General features: G+C 37.5%; 1 protein-coding gene across 1 annotated transcript in view; it reads left to right on the forward strand.

The window, feature by feature from the left end:
• The window catches only part of Smp_077120 (hypothetical protein), a 30,299-nt gene continuing 10,898 nt past the window's right edge, over nucleotides 1–19,401 (forward strand). The window contains exons 1-6 of the mRNA XM_018790336.1: nucleotides 1–31; nucleotides 1,255–1,588; nucleotides 1,683–2,145; nucleotides 6,440–6,651; nucleotides 11,533–12,155; nucleotides 14,802–15,303. Coding sequence (XP_018655690.1) covers nucleotides 1,274–1,588; nucleotides 1,683–2,145; nucleotides 6,440–6,651; nucleotides 11,533–12,155; nucleotides 14,802–15,303 — 2,115 coding nt within the window. The 5' untranslated portion in view covers nucleotides 1–31; nucleotides 1,255–1,273. The remainder of the gene's footprint in view (nucleotides 32–1,254; nucleotides 1,589–1,682; nucleotides 2,146–6,439; nucleotides 6,652–11,532; nucleotides 12,156–14,801; nucleotides 15,304–19,401) is intronic.

Here is a 19,401-nt window from a genome sequence, read left to right on the forward strand (position 1 = left end):
CAATTGGGTATCAAAATTACCAACGTGACAGGTAGAGTCTTGTGTGCCTAGTGCGATCGGTTACTTGTTATGAATTTGTTGAGCTGCTAAATTTTCCCAAGACCCAGTCTTCCAATGTTGGGTAAAACTTTTTCCGTTTTCGTGGAATTTTGGAGAAGCCGCAGAAGACCTTTGGGAGAATTACTGGACTTTGGTGAAAATCTCAAAATAAGGAGATTAGGGAGGAACAAAACAGCTGGATAATCTTTATGGAATGAAGAACACTAATAACGACTGAAAAGTAACATGATTTCTAGGTCATTTTTCATCTTTGGAGCGAAAAATAATAGTTCATTTTGTCGTTGCTAATCACTATTAACATTTCGTACTTACGAGCATTCGATACAAGCAAGTCATGGTTTGTCCATTTGTTGGTTTTGTCTAAACATAGGAATATTTTACTGACATCTAAAAGCTGGTGTAACAATACATATATTGTCCTTCTAAGATTGCTCTTCCTGAGTCAATAGTCCAGCTCTGCTGATCAGTCTCATTTGCTGTGCTCAGTGTCCTATCTTATCAGTTTCAATCTTACGTAATATATACTTTCGTTGTACCACATGAACAATCGCCGATCTCAGATATTTTCAGAAAAATACTTTATTAGTCAGCACGTCGGATTAAATCATATCAGCAGTGGGTTCATTTGACACACACACATCATCTCATATCCTAGAAAGTGTAGGTCACAATGTTATTCTGAAATGAAATTATGCCGTCGATTTACTAAATATTGGAGGTGTCCCCACCTCAAATGTAAGTGATTATTGTCGAAGTGTTTTCTACCGCATTCTAAGTGATGTTAAACAAACGACCCTCTTTTCAATCGGAAAAAAATAGGTAACTCCTGGTTTTTCCTGTCTCTGAATACCGTATAACCCTCAGTAGTGGTATGGTTCTTGTCACATAGTGGTAATGATATTCTAGGAAGGATTTGAATGTGACCAACTTGGCCTCGTGTGCAGTTACGCGTATGAGGGCTAATATCACTTCCCGGCTGCCCACACCGTGGAAGGGTATTTCTTGAGGGACCTGAAAAGGAAATTGGATTAGTGTTGGTCTTAACGACCTGGGAGCGTGACCGCAGTACCCAATTGAATCAAGTAGTGTAGTCTAATCAATTTATTTAACACGGGTTCTCAAGGCAACCGACAATTAAAACTATGTGGTTCTAACGATACTCGACTAATCCTCTCCACATTTTTAATCTTTTAGATATGAAGACGAGATACGGATGATGGAATTAGAGCAAGGGATGGATGTAGTATTTGTCAATCCTACTCCAGGACACTGTTTAAAAACGCGTCATTGGCCAGGCGTTTCTCAGTGTCCCGAAAGTGGAATCAATTCAAGTGCAAAAGATGAGTCGACCCAAGAAAGTGTGAAGGTTTTCATAAATGTCTGCAAATCTGACAAAGTGGGATGTCCAGAAATGAAACCAATGAAAAACGATTCTTCTAGACAAGGAGAGAATGGTGTTTATTGGAGTCTTCCTCATTGCTTCACTCCACCACGTGAAGATATTGACAAAGCGAAAAAGCATGCAATGGTAAGTTCGTTCATATAGTACTTAGCTTTCTTAAAAAAAAACAATATTCGATATCATTTTTAACTTTCGTGATTTTTACGTTTACTATAACTAGGTTTATGATGTGGCATTCAATCCAAAAGCATTCGAGCTAGCTAAGTCATCCACTGCTTTTAGAAGATTGTTAGATACAACAGCAGTTGAGGGTGTGCAGAAGCAGTATAATTTGTACTTTGGAAAAACATTCTCACAAGCACAACAGTTTTTCAGTTGTAGAAAAGATAGGGAGTCAAATCATTCTCGAAATGGGCCTTCTACTGATTCCGTTAGTGAGGACTATCTAATCAAGGCTGTACATCTCTTGAAAGGTGTGTCTTACAAAGGCGTGTCTACACCGACAGTAATCAGGCGTCGTCGTTCAGATTACGAACAACGTCAAGCTGAGATAAAAAAGCGGGAAGCTGAAGACTTAAAGTTGTGTAGTTCTGCAGAACAAAAGCAAGCAATCAAGATGTTATCCTCATTTCGTAATTGTGGTAATCCTGAGGGTTTATCCAACGGGACCCGTAAGAACGAGGGTAAGTTCTTAAACTTTAGAAGCCTTGTTTTGTAGTTGAAGGTTCACCTTTTATTTGTTCAGATCCGTAGTTCGTTTTTTAGTAAAATGTTCTTTGACTATGCACTGAAGAATACGTCAGTGATTAAGAACCAAACGCCTGAATTAATAGAACAATATAATATATACAAATATGTAAACCTTATGACCTAGGCCTTTTCGGTTTATGAAATGCTAGGTAGCGTAGTACATTGGGCAATTTTATCTATTGGTGAGTGGTATAGAGTAGTACTAATCTCAATACTTAAAAATAGATAAATATTGAATGCATCTGCACCACTATCACTAATTCATAGCTACGTCAGCGAAGTTTTCAAACCGTAGACTACAACTGTATCAAACTCCATCCTAGGAGGTCGGGCGGGCTTTCTTTTACTCGTTCTGGAATCTTTAAAATGATAGTAAGGCTTTCTCACAATCAACGGAGTCGAACACTGATGATCATGAGGTTCTGTGATAGTGTCTCATTGAGAGGTGTACCAAAAAGTACATTAACCTTGTACAGACTCTCCACTTGAACATTACTGGTCGAGTCAGAACTTATGGCGAACAGTCATCTGAATTTGTTACTTCAAGTGGTGTTCGTCAGGGTTGTCGGTTTTCCCCATTTTTACTTAACTTTGACATAGACATACTTGTAGAGATCGCACTCATCATCTGACTTTTCAATTGATCTACCAGGTGATTCACTTGACTTAGGTTACACAGACGATATAGCTCTGTTCGGTGAATACGCTTACAAAATTCGGTCTTCTGACAACCTTAAGAAACAATCCAAGCATGTTTGGGATGCGGCTGTCTCCCCCCAAATTTAAAATCTTACTTCAGGATTGGTTTGGGTCATTGTCTCAATTAGTGATAGAGAATAAAGTAGTTGGACACGTCGGCTATTTCACTTGGGATTCTCATCAGTACTGATGGTCTGGTGCCTGAAAAAATCTCGGCATGGATTCAGAAGGCTCTATTGGTTTTTGCCAACTTGCGTCAAGTGGTGTAAGTGAGATACCCGTCTGCTAACCAAAGGGCGAGTCTACTGTGCAGCAGGTCGCTCCGTTTTACTTTACGGATGTGAAACAGTCATTAATAGTAGTAGAGGATATTCGTAGGTCGCTGGTATTTAATCACAAGTGTCTACGAAGCACTGCTCGTGTATTTTGGGACTACGGAGTAAGCAATGCATGGGTTAAGAATGGAGTATTAGGTAATGATTGAAAATCGATTGATGAGGCAGTAAATATTCATCAACTGAGGTGGTTAGGACGTGCTGCATATACCCAGCCACCGCCTACATCGAAGGGCTATGTTTTCTGGTGTAGGGACTCATGGGTGGCCGAACAAAAACATAGGATCATTCCATGAAGTCACTGACAGTTAGATTTAGTCATGTTAATAGGCTTAGGCTACCTCTTTAGGGTCCTTGTGATTATCGAAACCAATGATTGGAGACTATGAAAAATATGGCTCTAAACCGTTTGCAATTGCGCAGGTGCATCCATTATTTTTCTTCCCTGGAATTCTAAATTCATCTCTACTTTTTTTTATTTCACTAGTTCATGTTTTTTCCAATCGTATTTTTGATTCCTAATCTTTCCTATGACCATTGATAATCGTATTACCTTTACCATTCTGGGATTTGGCCTGAATATTTCATCTTTCTGTGCTAATGGGGTATAGCAAATTGGACCGATATACATACGTACTAGTTTCTACGTTGTGACTGACTTTCAGGATAGTTAAAGTGGTCGACGTACTCAAATAGTTTACTCTCTTTAGTCAACCTAGACTGATCAGCTATGAAGCATCATCTTACGTCGTTACTAAATGTCTTCAGACTTCAATTCGTTTTATTAGTCATCGAAACGAGCTATGGTGCTTATTTCACTAATCAATGATATACCTATGTGAGTAGTTCTTAAACAACGAGAAGAATAAGCTACCTCTCGGAACATACGCTTGATAGCTGTCAGTCTCAAATTTTATAGGGTTCTCTCTAATATCAACATGCTAGCCTACATAGAAGTCTGACTCGCAGTTTCTGTTAATTTTTAAAACATCTACAATCAATCTCCCACGAATTGCTGCTTAATACCACTTAAGGTTTCATTTTCATCTTCAATACTTTGTTAAAAGTTGTGAGGTGTTTTTCCAAAGTATATTTTAGATGATGGGTTACTTGAAGGAATAGTCAGGAGTATGTTATATCGTTGCCTAAAGTGTTCTGTTCAGCCTTAGGGTTGAGTTCACGTCTTTATTTTGTAGTGCCCAGAGTCAGTCAGCATGAGTCCTCATGAGTCAATTATTTACGATTAAAATTGGAATCGGTATTTTGTGAAGATTGTAGTATTTTTAAAGTTGAAATCACTTATTGATCTATGCTACACCACCACTGAAAACCTGAGAGCACTGGACGGCCATCTCGTTCCAATATGCGATTTCTCAGCAGTGCTCATCGATGATCGCTCACATGGGACTCGAACTCAGGATCTTCGATTTCGAGCGCGAACGCTTAACCTCAAGATCACTGAGCCAGCATTCAACGGTATTCATGTCTAACTCCAATTGATTCATGATCTTTCAACTGTGGAAACACTAAAACCCCCAAGGATGATAACAACCATGTGCTTACTAATGACTAGGTTCAAGATGTAACTTCTGCAGCTTTAGTGAGAAGCCGTGACCAGCGGGATGGAATCCGTATCGAGTAGTAGTAGTTATCCATCTCAGACAATTGATAAAGGGTTACGCATGATGATGGACCGATTGAAATCAGATATCAACACAGTTGAATGCCGGCTCAGTGACCTTGAGGTTAAGCGTTCACGCTCGAAATCGAAGATCCTGAGTTCGAGTCCCATGTGCGCGATCGTGGATACGCATTGTTGAGGAATCCCATGTTGGGACGAAATAGCCGCCAAGTGCTTCTAGGTTTTCAACGGTGGTTTTGCGTAAATCGACTCGTGATGTCAACTGTGGGAAATTTATTACCTGAACTTTAGCGATATTTAGATGTGAGTCACTGATTATCTTTACCACTGTTTCTAAAGCAGACTGCAGACAACTCTGGGTTGGATAGAAATGGGTATCCCTTCCATAGTCCAATAAGTATCTCTGGTTACACAAATGTAAGCTCAAGAGCGTGTGCTTAGATCAACATGTCATTAGTGTCCAAAACAGTACTGCGGGAAAAATAGTGATCTTTCATTGATTGTTCGTAACAGCGGCTAATAACGAAATAATTCCTGAATGTTTATTGTGTTAACGATGACTCTCCAATTCGAAAATATTTCCGTCTGAGGTTAGTTTTATTCATAAACAAGTGTTTATCGCTTCAAATACTGTGAAGTTTAGATTAAAAGCATTTAGAGGATGCAAAGCAAAATAATCCAAAGTAAGAAATTTATAACAAATAACTCATGGTATATCTTGCCATAACCAGTTTTGCTAACCAACATCTCTTATATGATATTTCAAATATTTTCAGTTCAAAATATAATAATTCTAATAGTCTTATATCGATCAACTTTTACTTTCTGTCGCTAAGTTTTAATCATTTTAAGTGTCTAACTTAAGATTAAAGTAATTTACTGTTTTCGTCTGATATTAACAGTTTCTCCCCACTAGGTCAAAGATTTAGTAACTGGAAACTTTTTTTAACCGACTACACGGGTTAAAGGTGAAAGGGCTGGTTTCTTCATACTAGACCGATAGACATTATCAACATAAAGTTTGGCACAGATCTGTTTTTCCCCAGGTTGCCATACCCGATTAGCATGACGAGATGAAAATAACAGACCGAAATAATTTAGTAGCGATTATGAGGAAAAAGATTAAAAATTGGGAATGTGTTGAGAAGACAGATTGAAAAGGCATGTATGAAGAGACACTGGAATTCAAGATCGAGAGGAAAATAAAGAGTGAATACGTCTGCAACACTGCAAACAATTTTGAGCCATGTTACCCGGAGTCTTCAAATCACTGATCGTGATAATCACATAGACCCCAACCATGTAGTCTTCATTTATCAATATGGTTCATACCAACAGTCAGTGACTTCATCAACTGATTCCACATCTTGGTTTGGTCACCCTTCGATAAAAAACATATTTACATCATTACTAAATACACACTGGAAATTATCACTGAAGTTTCAAAAATTTAAAAAGCATAAACACTGCCAAAAACTATCTGTAAACGTGAACAAGTTACATTTTGTGGTGCAGTTTATGTTTACTATGTTGTTTCTGTTCTAATTCTAGAGACTGTCAAATTGGATGAAATAAGTACACCTACTAAACCTGATTATTCTATAACCTACAGTTCAGATTTTGACCTAAGTAACTGTCGATATTCTAGTGATATGAATCCTTTATGTCCACCGGATCGTTTAAAAATCAATGTTAAATTGCCTGGTTTAAGTTCATCTTCATGTGTTGACTTGGAAGTGACAGAAATGCACATACATTTGAGTGTAAGTTTTATAAGTTTAGTTATTTTCAAATAATTTTTACTACATCTATTTTCTTCTCTTTTCTACGCGCATTTTTCTATCTTAAATATTTCAGTGCTTATCTTGTATAAATGTTGCGCAATAAAAAAGTTGAATGTATATAACTTTTTTGCATGACTTGAGGGCTAGTTTGTTGGTCAAAACATTTGATTTTCAACCGCCAGGTAACAGATCCAAAACCGGGTTCATCTACTTCGGTTAATGCTACTGGATATTATCAGTAACCGTCACATAAAAAAGTGACTGAGAGTTGAATACAGAAATTTCCAATGAATTACTGAGCTATGCTATATTAAAAATTTATTATACCTATAATTAGCCGAAGCTGTACAGATGCAATTATATTTATCCAACCGATCATTCACAGAATCTGACTAAATCAATAACTCTGAACGTAGCGGATAACGCGGATTTTTATCTCTCGGTTTCTCATAGGCTACTCAAAACTTAAAAATAGTGGTATTAATCATAAGTGTATGTAATTTATACCATAATATCGAAGGATTTCTCGTCAGTGAAGACTAATAAAACAAACAATAAATACGCAAGAATTATAAGCGACGTTTAAATGCAAATATTTATAGTTAGTATGGGGTTGTGGAGATTATTGAATTTCATTAATATCATAAACCAGTTTGAGTTAGACCACCATCGAAAAACCTAGAGGCACAGGACTGCCGTTTCGTTTTAATTTCAGACTCCTCATCGGTGCGCGTCCACTACGGTGGACATACGGTCACGCACGAACGCTTAACCTCTAGACCACTGAGCCGGGATCCAGTAGAGTTAATCTCTAACTTTAATCAGTCCACGACATTAAACGACCATCTTCCATGGTGTTTAATGAACAACTACCTTATACCCAATACGGTTAAACTCGATTAATAACAGCTTCTCACTGGAGCTTCGGTAATTTCCTCTCGAAACTATTCACTAGTAAGCACATAGTAATTTTAAGTATAGGGTTATTGAAGTTGTTGTGATCTGGGAGTTGCGGGTCCGCGCGTAAGACTGAAGGTTCTGCATCCGATTTCCACGCGTGGGGTCGTGAATGCACACTGCTGAGGAGTCCTGTACCAGAACAAAATGGATGTCCAGTGCTTCCAGGTTTTCGGTGGTGGTCTTACATCAGTTCATGATTTTGATAGGATATTTATAGGTTAGACGGACTCTATGAATATATAAATATCTAAAATAAAAACTGGAAGTAATGGACCACAGTTGTTTAGAATCGGAATATGCGGTGCTTAGATGGAGTTAGCGGGCATGAAGGGCTGGAAAACCGTAGTCTCAAATTAATGGTGGACATGGCTCCCAAGATTCTGAGGAAACAAACAGCGTATAAACTTATTCCTGATCATCACTTGCTTCCATGAGGCCGCATCTCCTAATGTCTTGGGGATTAGACATGTACGTCAAAGGCTTGGGAATCAGCCCACTGAAAGAACCGCTCGGTTCAGTGTGGGCACCGTGAGAGTATCCGAGCCCTTACAAATTGTGTGTGGCGCATATATATTTTTGTGCCTCTTTGCATAAATATTTATGCGTTCAAATGAAATATTGGTGTTATATTTATGTAATCCTTAAAACATGAAATAAAACAAAGTTGACTAACCGAGCACCGATCAAATAAGTTGGAGTTAACAATTAGCGTCATGAAGAGAAAAAGTTGCCTAATAAATATCTTCATTAGAATGTGAGTTTGTGGAAATTGTAGTAATTTTTCATAGTTGGATTCACGAGTCGATTTATACTGGATCAGTGAAGTTCAATCCGCGTTGGGTAGAGACAGATATCTACCTCAGACAATGGATGAAGGATTACGCATGATGATGAACCGATTAAAGTCAGACATTAACACCGTTGGATGCCGGCTCAGTGATCTTGAGGTTAGGCATTCGCGCGCGAAATCAATGATCCCGAGTTCGAGTCCTGTGTGGGCGGTCGTGAATGCGCACTGTTGAAGAATCCCATGTTGGGACGAAATAGCCACCCAGTGCTTCTGGGTTTTCAATGTCGGTCTAGCATGTATCGCTCATGAATTCAACTATTAATAAACATTTATCAATGAAGTCATCATGGCAAAGCAAAACTAACAACAGTCTTTTTAGATACAAATATTTGGTTTTAGTTTTCTGACGGTAACTGCTCCAGTAAAACGTACTAAATCTGACTTTCTTTGTTTATGAATTATGTCGAAGCTTTTTGAGATATTAACACCATTGTTAAGTAAATGGCACTCGATTGCACTACTGAAAATTTGTGTGCACTAGCAAAATTTGTAGGACATTCACAGAATAACTTATACTTGAATACTTTGCAATGTATTCTCTCTATATTCTTTCGTATCATTATATAAAAGGTGTTCACTAAGTAACGTTGAAATATTTCTAATAGTTTACTGGGAAACCAGCAAATTTCCAGGTACTCTTTAAAAACTCTTTAATCCTTAGAAATGTTTAATATTACTAGTTGTATTGTAATGCATTTCGACTTAATTAAAACCCAGTTGTGACTACTTTATAAATAATTCTTATGTCATTAATTTAATTATGACTCGTATCAAGTTGTTGGAAACTGTACCGTCTGATTTTTTGATTTTTTTTGGGGGGGGCGAATTCAGTATTTCAAGTATATCTTGGTTATTGCCATTGAATGAGTAAAGTGGAGCTGTTAGGATCATTTATAAACACAAGCAACCTATTAAAGTATCACCGGTATATGCGGAACTAACTTCATCTAGGTATTAGAACACTGTTTTATTTACCAAGCTGTAATCCAGCATCTATTTATAAAAAAATATAAGGATACATTCAGTCTATTTAAAACTTGGTAGTTCTTATGAATAATCAATTGATGAAGTAGTGAAACTTCATCAGTTGAGATGGCTGGGACACGTATTGCGTATGCCCAAACACCGACTTCCCCGACGTGCAATGCTTTATGGTATAGGAGTAGACTGGAAAAAAGCTAGGGGCGGCCAGACCAAAACGTGGCATAAATCCATGAAATCGCTGACAATTGAACTGAGCCATGTTGGTAGGGGTAGACTACCTGGTTGGGATCCGCGAGATGATAGCAACCGATGGTTAGAGACCTTGAATGACATGGCTCAAAATCGTTTGCAATGGCGAAGGTGCATCCACTTTTTGTGTTCTACCAAATTCTAATCTTCTGAATTCCCCATGTCCCTATCCTTTTTCTGTTTCCTAATTTATTTCACTGTATTATACTCCTTGAATAACATCTTCAAACCCTAATCTTTCACATAATACTTATACTCTTACTACTTCTACCACTATGGGATTTGAATCGACAACTTCATCTCTGTGCTAATGTGGTATGGCAACTCGAACTGATGTACGTATGTACGAAGTTCTACGTTGTGACTGACTGACTGATTTCTTATGAATAGATCTTCTGCTTAAGTATATATTGATAAATCATTATTCACTGAATAAAAGTTACTTTAAATATTCCTAAAAGGAATTAAATCTCAATGATACTGAGACATTTAATCAATTCTAAAAATTTATGTTATTTAAGAATGCAAAAATGAAAAGAAAGAATATTGATTTAAATTATCGATCCAAACGTATTCAGTTCACAATTAAAGCTCAGTGATAAATCGATAAATTATCAATATGTTTCATAATGTGCTGTGAATATTATTTTATCGTGGCCGGATACCTTTCACTTCTCTTTCTCTCAACTGGTCTAATTTCTAAAGTTATAGCTTCTCACTAAAATTTGTAAACATTCTACTAGTTTCTGATCATACGATATTAGTCCATGATGAAAATTAATTTCAGATTAAATAATTTTCCATAGACAATCAGAATCTGTCACCTACGAAATCAACACATTCTTGGAGGGGGAGGGAGATTCTTACGGATAAAAATGGATAATAATAGTCGTTTTGTTACAAGAATCATTAGTTGTAGTGTTGATATCTGATTCAATTGCAAAACTGTCACATCCCTTTAAAGTTCAAAGTTCTGCTTTCCGTCCCGTTTGGAGTTGTCAGTCTCAAGATATTACGGAACAAATGTCCAGTAATCCCTGGTTTTCTGTTATACACTAGCCAATGTAGCTCTATGAAAAAACTACTGATTAAAAGAATCTCTGTAAGCATTAAGATTGAATAGACAGTAGCAAATAGTGAAATCCAGTTTGCATATTTCGTCCTATTTGGAACGCATCATCTGAATGTCTTGGATCCGAGTCACAACGTGAAAACCAACACTAGGATACAGGTGAATTCTGATGACAAGTCCCCAAGCTAAATGAAATGTACTTTCTTGGTTCCACTGTTAGCCATAATCTATCGATTTTGAAAACCTTGTTATAAGATGACTATGCCGAGTCGATACGCACATATGACAAAAAAGACTGATCATATTTTAAGATAGTATAAATGACAATTGACGGCCTACGTTGTAGATGATGGAGTAATCCTCATCAATGTCTGTTTGTTTAAAGGGACTTCATTTTTATCTCTGGATTATTTCGTAGACTTTGTTTAGGGAACTTCCATGTTCTAATATTGTCCATAACATCAGTCCGTCCCCATGCCTTGTTAATTTCCAAAGCATAGTATTGACTGTTTCGGATCAAGTTATATTTTCAAATCTTATTACTGTACCTACTTCTAAGTACTCAGTTAATCTAACTCGAATATACACAAAAAATGTTTGATTTGCAGCCCAATATATAAACTTGTATTTAACTGATCGTTCCATTTTCATAACTTAGTTTGTACTATTCATTAATTTTCCGGTTTACATATTCTGGATAATGTCACTTTTTTAAAGTAGTCTTTTCATTTTTTAAAATTTGCAGAGTCGAAAACCAATTGCATATTTGCTTGACCTGAAATTACCCTATAAAGTGAATGATGCTGAAGGGACAGCAAAGTTTGATAAATCTACTCACACTCTATGCATTACACTACCGATTGTTAAAAACGTGGAATCAACTACTTGTAAGCCTACTGACAGTACTATAAATGGTGATGAAAAAGATGTAGAGAACGAAACAAAGTCTGTGGAATACAGTTCTACAACAAACACTTCTGATCATGAATCAGTTACATTAAGTGCAGCAACTCGAAAACGTGCACGACGAAAACGTCGGAAACAACGAACTAGATCAAACATTGTTACAGAAAGCTCAGTAGATACTTCATCTGATGGTGGATCTTCAGTTTCAAAATGTCCTAATTTTGATTTACCCGTATCTGATGTTGTTGCCGTTGATAAATCTGTAACACAAACAGAAAAAGAACCTGAGCAGTTGACAAATACGGATGAAAAGTTGTCGGAAGTTGAGAAAAACATAGAAAACGATAACAAAATTACAGCATCTCAACCATTATCTACTGCTGTCAGTTTATCAACTTCTCCGGGCGTTGAAATCAAAGTAAACCAGGTTTCAAGTTGTGAAATGATTTTGTCCAAAGATAGGTAATTAATCCTATCTCTGGAGTAGCATTAAGAAAAATTTTTTTACGATTATTACTATTAGCATGGATGTAATTATTCTTGTTCGTTGTCTAAGTGAATATAACTTTGGTAGTGACAAACTATATATATCTAACCTTCACTCACGTGTACGTGAGGTGATGGAGTAGTTAAAGCACTAGACCTCCATCTTTTAAGTTTTAGACTAGCAGGTTAATTTACTGTGGGTTGAAAAGTTGATTCAAGTATTATTAGTTCTCTCACAATTCAATGTAAATCAAAGCCGACTGCGTGCTTATGTACTTTGCTAATAGGCTGCACTAATCATAAAATATAACTTTTAATGATCTCGAGTGCTTTTAAAGGTCTGTGGGTGGTTTTTACGCTACAAAAGCATACTTCTTTTTGAGGTACATCAAAGGGAAACTGGATCGATAGTGGTCTTGGTCACTTGAAAGCATCACCACAGAACCCAAGGGACAACATATTGAGACCGGCCAGAAGCGGTTGAGAAAAAATAATTTGGTATGATGTTTAGAGACACTGACTACTTGTTTGAATTGTATTTAAAACTTCAAGCGTTTTTGACCAATATTTCCTAGATGGTGTCTCAATAAGTTTTACTCACGCTCATAATTTTACTCGGTGTTAAAATCCAGTTGTTGAAATTGAGATTATTTTCTTCTCTGTCGCTGTGGTTATTTTGATTATACTATTAAGTAGAGTTGTTCCTTTTTTAAAATTCTTGCTTCCTCTTCCTAATAAGACTTAGACTGTTAGGTCGTATTTCAAGTTAGCTCATAAGCTCAGTCTACTTTTAATTACTATTTTATCCTTGCTATTCACTTGTAGTTTGTTTTCTTCAATGGATCAATTTTTGAGCGCAATTTTTTCACCACTCAGATCTCCTGAACAGTTTAACCAGTTTCTATATGTTATCATCTAGATTATAGTGTTATAAAGTTACTTTTCATATGCATAGATATAGCAAAATCAGTTTAATGGTCTTTTCAAGCATTTCAAATAACTCGAAATATCGTAAAGCTTCGAAGAGAATGTTTTAGTAAATTAGTCTGTATTCGTGTATACTCAATAAACTTATGCTGTTATTAACGCGTTCGTAAAACTTGTAAGACTATTTTTCCTAGAAGAAAGTTTCTTCATTTTTTGTACTGTTAAAGATGATTGCCATTTTTATCACCGATGTGTCCTACATACAATCGATGTAGTTGTTTCTGAACCTGTATAAATCAATAATTTATGTATATATTCCACCAGCTGTGAAGCTACCACAAATCTCATTAAACTTTATGTAAACTTAGGTTTCAGTAAACAATCACGTCTACCAGTATCTACCAGATCTGATTGGTCTAAGTATTTAATGATTACAAACCTTTTTGGATTATTAAAATTAGTATTTCACTCTCGTTTCGTGATGTATACTACTTGTGTCGACAGACATAAGTAGTATGTAACACCAGTCAGACGTAAAATGCCTGGCAACAAAAGTTTGAGAAGATCGAATTGAAGAGAATAGAAATGTAAACAAACTGTAATTGTAATAACAACAGGAATGTAGGAATGATGAAGTTTTTATGAGACTACTGATGAAAGATGAGCAAATGAGGTATTTAATGTATGGTTTTCGTATTTTACGAATACATTCTGTAGTTTTGTATTAACTAGTAAGTTGGTTATCCCCACCTAGTCTTCTTTGACTATAGATTTACTTACGTACTGTTAGTAATACATAACTACTTTTATCCTACGAGCTAGATGAAGAACAAGTTGGTGAAAAGATAATTCATCTTTATTAGAGCCAACGTAATCTGATGTTTATAGCTATTCTTCATATTAACGTTGATGTAGATTACATTACTTCTGTTTTCTTATCTAAGGATTTACCTGAACTGTGTGGAGGTGACAGTCTAATTAGTAATCCTATACTCAGTGAGTGTAAAAATTACTTGCAAATGTTAGTAGAACTGGTGATCAGATCTTCATTTCCCCTTAGTATAACATTCTAACAGTCACTGAACTAGTTAGATTGAATTTACTCAAGTCCTACTCAGCTGCTTTATAAACGCAACATGCTATTTCTAGTGTATATAGCTTACTATTTATCCGAAACTAACTATGTGAGCTAGAAGTTATTAGATTTATTTGTTATTGTTGTACCAAAGAAATTAAGACTATCTATTTATAAACCGTTAATACGAGCTATGTTGGCAGGAAAATTTCAAGCGAATAAAACCTATTTTGAAATAACTAAGTTAACTAGATATATTTAGTAAACATATGAAATCATCATACTTCCAGGTATGGACAAGCATCAACCTTTTCAAGATATTAATGAAGTGACAATCATCGTTTAGATTTTGTTTCTAGAACAGTTTAAAAAATGATCCTCTGGGATAAGCTACTCTGGCTTTTAAACCGTTCATGATGACATGAATACGACTATCATTTTTAATTGAGTTTAAAGATCTTACATCGAATTTGCTGTCTGAAAGGATTGTATCTGTTAAAGATAATTTTACAAATTTTTATTTGCAAAACTATCTATTTAAAAATCTTTTATAAACATAGATAATTATGTAATTTTTGAGTAATTTACTAGATTTATTTTTCTACCAATTTCATTTGAAGACGCTTAGCACCAGTTCGTTTTCGACAAGATCCATTCTCCTTAACTGTTTTACTGGATGTGCGTGGTATTTTGCCCAAATCGCTTGTGATAAATTGGACTGATCCTCTGCATTTCAAATTATCCGATAATACTGATATGCCTGATTCATCTTCATCTCAGCTACTTTTATTGATTACCTTTTCAAGTTGTGGGTCCGGTGGGTTTACTATGGATTGGGGCATAGTATTACAATGTCCGTCTTCCGCACCCGACAAATATGAATATACACTTAACGGTATTACTGACTCATTCAACTCCTGTCGATCCAGTGAATCTTCCCTACCACCACAGATAATATCCTGCCATATTTCTCTAACAAATGGAGTTTTGGTTATTCGTAAACCTTCGTGTAACTGTGATGATCTGTCTATGAATAAGAAGTTATTTAGTGAGATGTTATCAAGTCGTGCTGTTTGGTGGACATCAGTTGCAACTGGGCGCACTTTAACAGCTGGTATGGAAGTGAGTTAGATTACTGTTTTTGATAATAATCTCGTTATGACTGAAGATGCTAATCAATATGACGAGTCAAGGTCACCAACTAGAATTTTGATTAGAATCTCTTTGATCCTGCGCCTACCATTTCGTTCGCAGCCTAGCGTCCTAGGCTTGACCAATTATGCGTTCTGACCTGCATAGTTAAGATTGACCCAACGCATGCTAAGCTCCTATTGGACTGCTATCCACAACCTTTTCTCTGTCCCTTTATTTCAGTCCGAAGAGTCAACAGCCAGCTCCTACCATATGTATATTGCAATAACCCAGCAATCCAACAACTATCTCAAATACTCATTGGTTTATATACACAAAGCATTGAACCACATTTTACTTACTTACCTACTCCTGTTACTCCCAATGGAGCATAGGCCGCCAACCAGCATTCTCCAACCCACTCTGTCCTGGGCCCTCTTTTCTAGATCTATCCAACTTTTGTTCATTCTTCCCATGTCTGTCTCCATTTTTCGGTGTAATGTGTCCTTTGGTCTTCCTCTCCTCCTTTGGCTTTGAGGATTCCATGTGAGTGCTTTCCTTGTGATGCAGTTGGGTGCTTTCCTCAATGTGTGCCCTATCCACTTCCAGTGATTCTTCCTGATTTCTTCCTCCACTGGAATCTGGTTTGTTCTCTCCCACAGTAGAATGTTGCTCATGGTGTGTGGCCAACGGATCCGAAGTATCTTGTGTAGACAACTGTTAATAAACACCTGTATCTTCTGGATGATGGCTTTTGTATTTTTTCAGGTTTCCATCCGTACAATAGAACTGTCTTGACATCTGTATTGAAAATTCTGTTGGTTGACAGACAGCTGTTTTGAGTTCCAGATGTTCTTCAATTGTAGATATGCTGCTCTTGCTTTGCCGATACGCATCTTCACATCAATCATGCTGGACAGATATGTGAAGATTTTTAAATCCTTCAGAGCTTCTCCGTCAAGTATGATTCGATTGATTCATGATGTTTTGATTCGGAGAACCTTGCTTTTCCCTTTGTTTATATTGAGACCTACTGCTGCTGCTACACTGATCGTCTTCTCCTGCATTTGTTGTTGCGTGTGTGATAGAAGTTCCAGATGATCTGCGAAGTCTAAATCGTCCAGCTGCATCCTAGCTGTCGATTGTATCCCGTGCTTCCCTCCAGGTGTTGACGTCTTCATGATCCAGTCAATCTCCAGGAGAAAGAGAAAGGTTGAGGGTAAGCAACCTTGCCTAACACCGGTCTTTACCTCGAATGAGTCGGTGAGTTGTCCTCCATGGACGATTTGGCTGTTTAATCCATCATAGGAGTTCCGTATGATATTGACTATCTTCTCGGGCACGCCGTAGTGTCGAAGCATCCTCTATAGTGTTGTCCTGTCCACACTATCAAATGCTTTCTCGTAGTCAATGAAGTTGATGTAGAGTGATGAATTCCATTCAATTGATTGTTCCACAATAATCTGTAGAGTTGCGATTCGGTCAGTACGCGATCGATCCTTACGAAATCTAGCCTGTTGACCTCGAAGTTGAGCGTCTACGGAGTCCCTCATTCTGTTTAACAATACCCTGTTGAAGACTTTTCCAGGTATTGAGAGAAGAGTGATGCCTCTGTAATTCCCACACCTGCTGAAGTCGCCTTTATATGGTATTTTGATCAGGTGTCCTTCTTTCCATTCACTTGGTACTCATTCTTCATCCTAAATCTTACTGAAGAGAATGTGGAGTATCTTTGCAGTTACGGCTAGGTCTGCTTTCAGTGCCTCTGCTGGAATGTTGTCTGGTCCTGTTGCTTTGCCGCTCTTCATTTGTCTGATGGCCGTGCTGGTCTCTTCATTTGTTGGTGGGCCGACGTTGATTGCGAGGTTCGTGGATGCTACTTCGATGTTGGATGGGTTCAGTGGATGTGTTATTGTTCACTTTAACCATTTCAGCCCACTAAATGCCCTGGTACGGCCGAGAGCGGGGAGAGTCCGCTCTCCCTCTCGAAATGCTCTCACTTGGCCACGCGAATATATAGCCTCTGCCAGGGAAGTCCTACTCACTGCCTTCTCGTGGTGGGGGTGTTGTTCACGAAAGTGAGAGGACGAAAAGCGAATGTCCGGCGCCTTAACCGGGTTGGTGGACACGGCAAGTCCGCCTAGGGAAGTTGGAAAACCCTGATTCCAAACCAATGGTGTACATGGGCTCCAGTATCCTGAAGGAACAAATGGCGTATGAACCAATCGTTGGTCACTGGCTACCATGGGACTGTATCTCCTCACGATGCTCCACTGCCTTCTGGATCAGACCTTTAGGTCAAAGGCTCCGGGTGTAGCCCCCTAAGAAAATCACCTGCTTGAGTTTGGGCACCTGGGCAGTATCACAGCCCTCACACAAATCGAATGAGATTTGTGCGGCGCATATATATCTGGTACCCCCTTGTACCAATATTTATGTGTATAAATAATAATAAATAATCAGTGGAGCTGCTGGTCGATTCAAGAGTTCTTTGAAGTGTTCTACCCACCTGTTCCGTTGTTCTTCAATGTTGGTGATTACCTTGCCTTCCTTGCTTTTTACTTGTCGTTCTGGTTTACGGTAATTTCCAACGAGTTTCTTTGTTGTATCATACAATTGTATCGTTTCCTTCTCTTGCAGCCTTTTCTGACGTCATTGCTAAATCTTCCACATATTTACGTTTATCTGTTCTGATGCTCCTCTTCACTTGTTTGCTTCTGTGTATTCGGTGTGTGCCTTGGCTTTTTCTGCTCTTCTTCGGCTGGTATTGATTGCTGCCTTCTTGTTCCTCCTTTCTTCAATCTTATCCAGTGTACCAACAGTGGTCCATTCCTTGTGGTGATGCTTCTTGTGGCCCATCATCTCATAACATGTTGAAGTGATTGTTTCTTTGATCCCTTTTCAGTTGTTCTCCATGGTAGTTCCCTCTCCATTGAGTAGATCATGAAAGGCCTGGAACTTATTTTTGAGGGCTACCTTGAATTTGTTGAGTTTGTCAGTATCCCGAAGAAAAGCCGTATTAAACATTTGTGATGTTGTCCGCTCCGTTGTCTAGTGCTTTTTAAGTTTTAATTTCATCTTGGCGACCAGCAAGTGATGACCTGATGCTATATCAGCTCTTTTCCTGGTTCTCACATCCTCCATCGTCCTCCTGAACTTTTTGTTGATGCAGATATGGTTGATTTGATTCTGTGTAGTGTGATCTGGTGAAGTCCATGTGGCTTTGTGAATGCGTTTGTGTGGGAATATAGTGCAGCCCATTACCAGTTTATTTAAGGCACATAGGTTGACAAATCTCTCACCATTTTCGTTCTTTTCTCCCAGTCCATGTCGTCCCATAATGTCTTCATATCCGGAGTTGTCCATTCCAACCTTGGCATTTAAATCTGCCATCAGAAGGGTCAAGTCCTTTGTTAGGCGTTTCCCAATGATTGACTGCAGCCTGTCGTAGAATTGGTCTTTAACGTCTTCATTGTAATCTTTGGTAGGCGCATAGCATTGGATGATGTTCATTGTAATGCCCTCTTTGTTTTGAAGGAGGCTTTGATGATCCTTGGTCCATTAGATTCTCATCCTATGTCAATTTGTAGGTACCAATGCCATGGTTGGACTTGATGGTTTCAAATAAATTGAGTATTTGGTAAAAGGTTTATAATATATTTTTTGTCATTTATTTACTTTGAAGAAGTGGCTTACATTAAGTCACGAAACGTCAGAATTACAATTTTTCTACTCATTAGCCTATATCAGTTTATTAAAAAAATAGTGCTTATTTTAGAAAAATACTTTGGTATAAGTTGTACTTAATAACATGATGTATATACATAGTTAAATTTTGTGAATCGGTGATTGATGTTAGTTACTATAGTAAGTGCTTTATACTCTTGAAGCAAAAGCTATTAAGTCTGCACTTATACTTAGTTGAATGTTCGGGCAATAATTGTGATTTCGTTTAGAATGCTAAATTGAAGTGACCTTACAAGACAGAATTACATAAAATTAATTCTGATCAACCATATATGAAAAGAGTAGGATGAAGACATCTTCAATCCCCTACTAACTGTATTGCTTGGCTTGGAAGTTAACTTT

The sequence above is a fragment of the Schistosoma mansoni genome, chromosome W, assembly GCF_000237925.1.
Source record: "Schistosoma mansoni strain Puerto Rico chromosome W, complete genome".
Classification (NCBI taxonomy): Eukaryota; Metazoa; Platyhelminthes; class Trematoda; order Strigeidida; family Schistosomatidae; genus Schistosoma; species Schistosoma mansoni.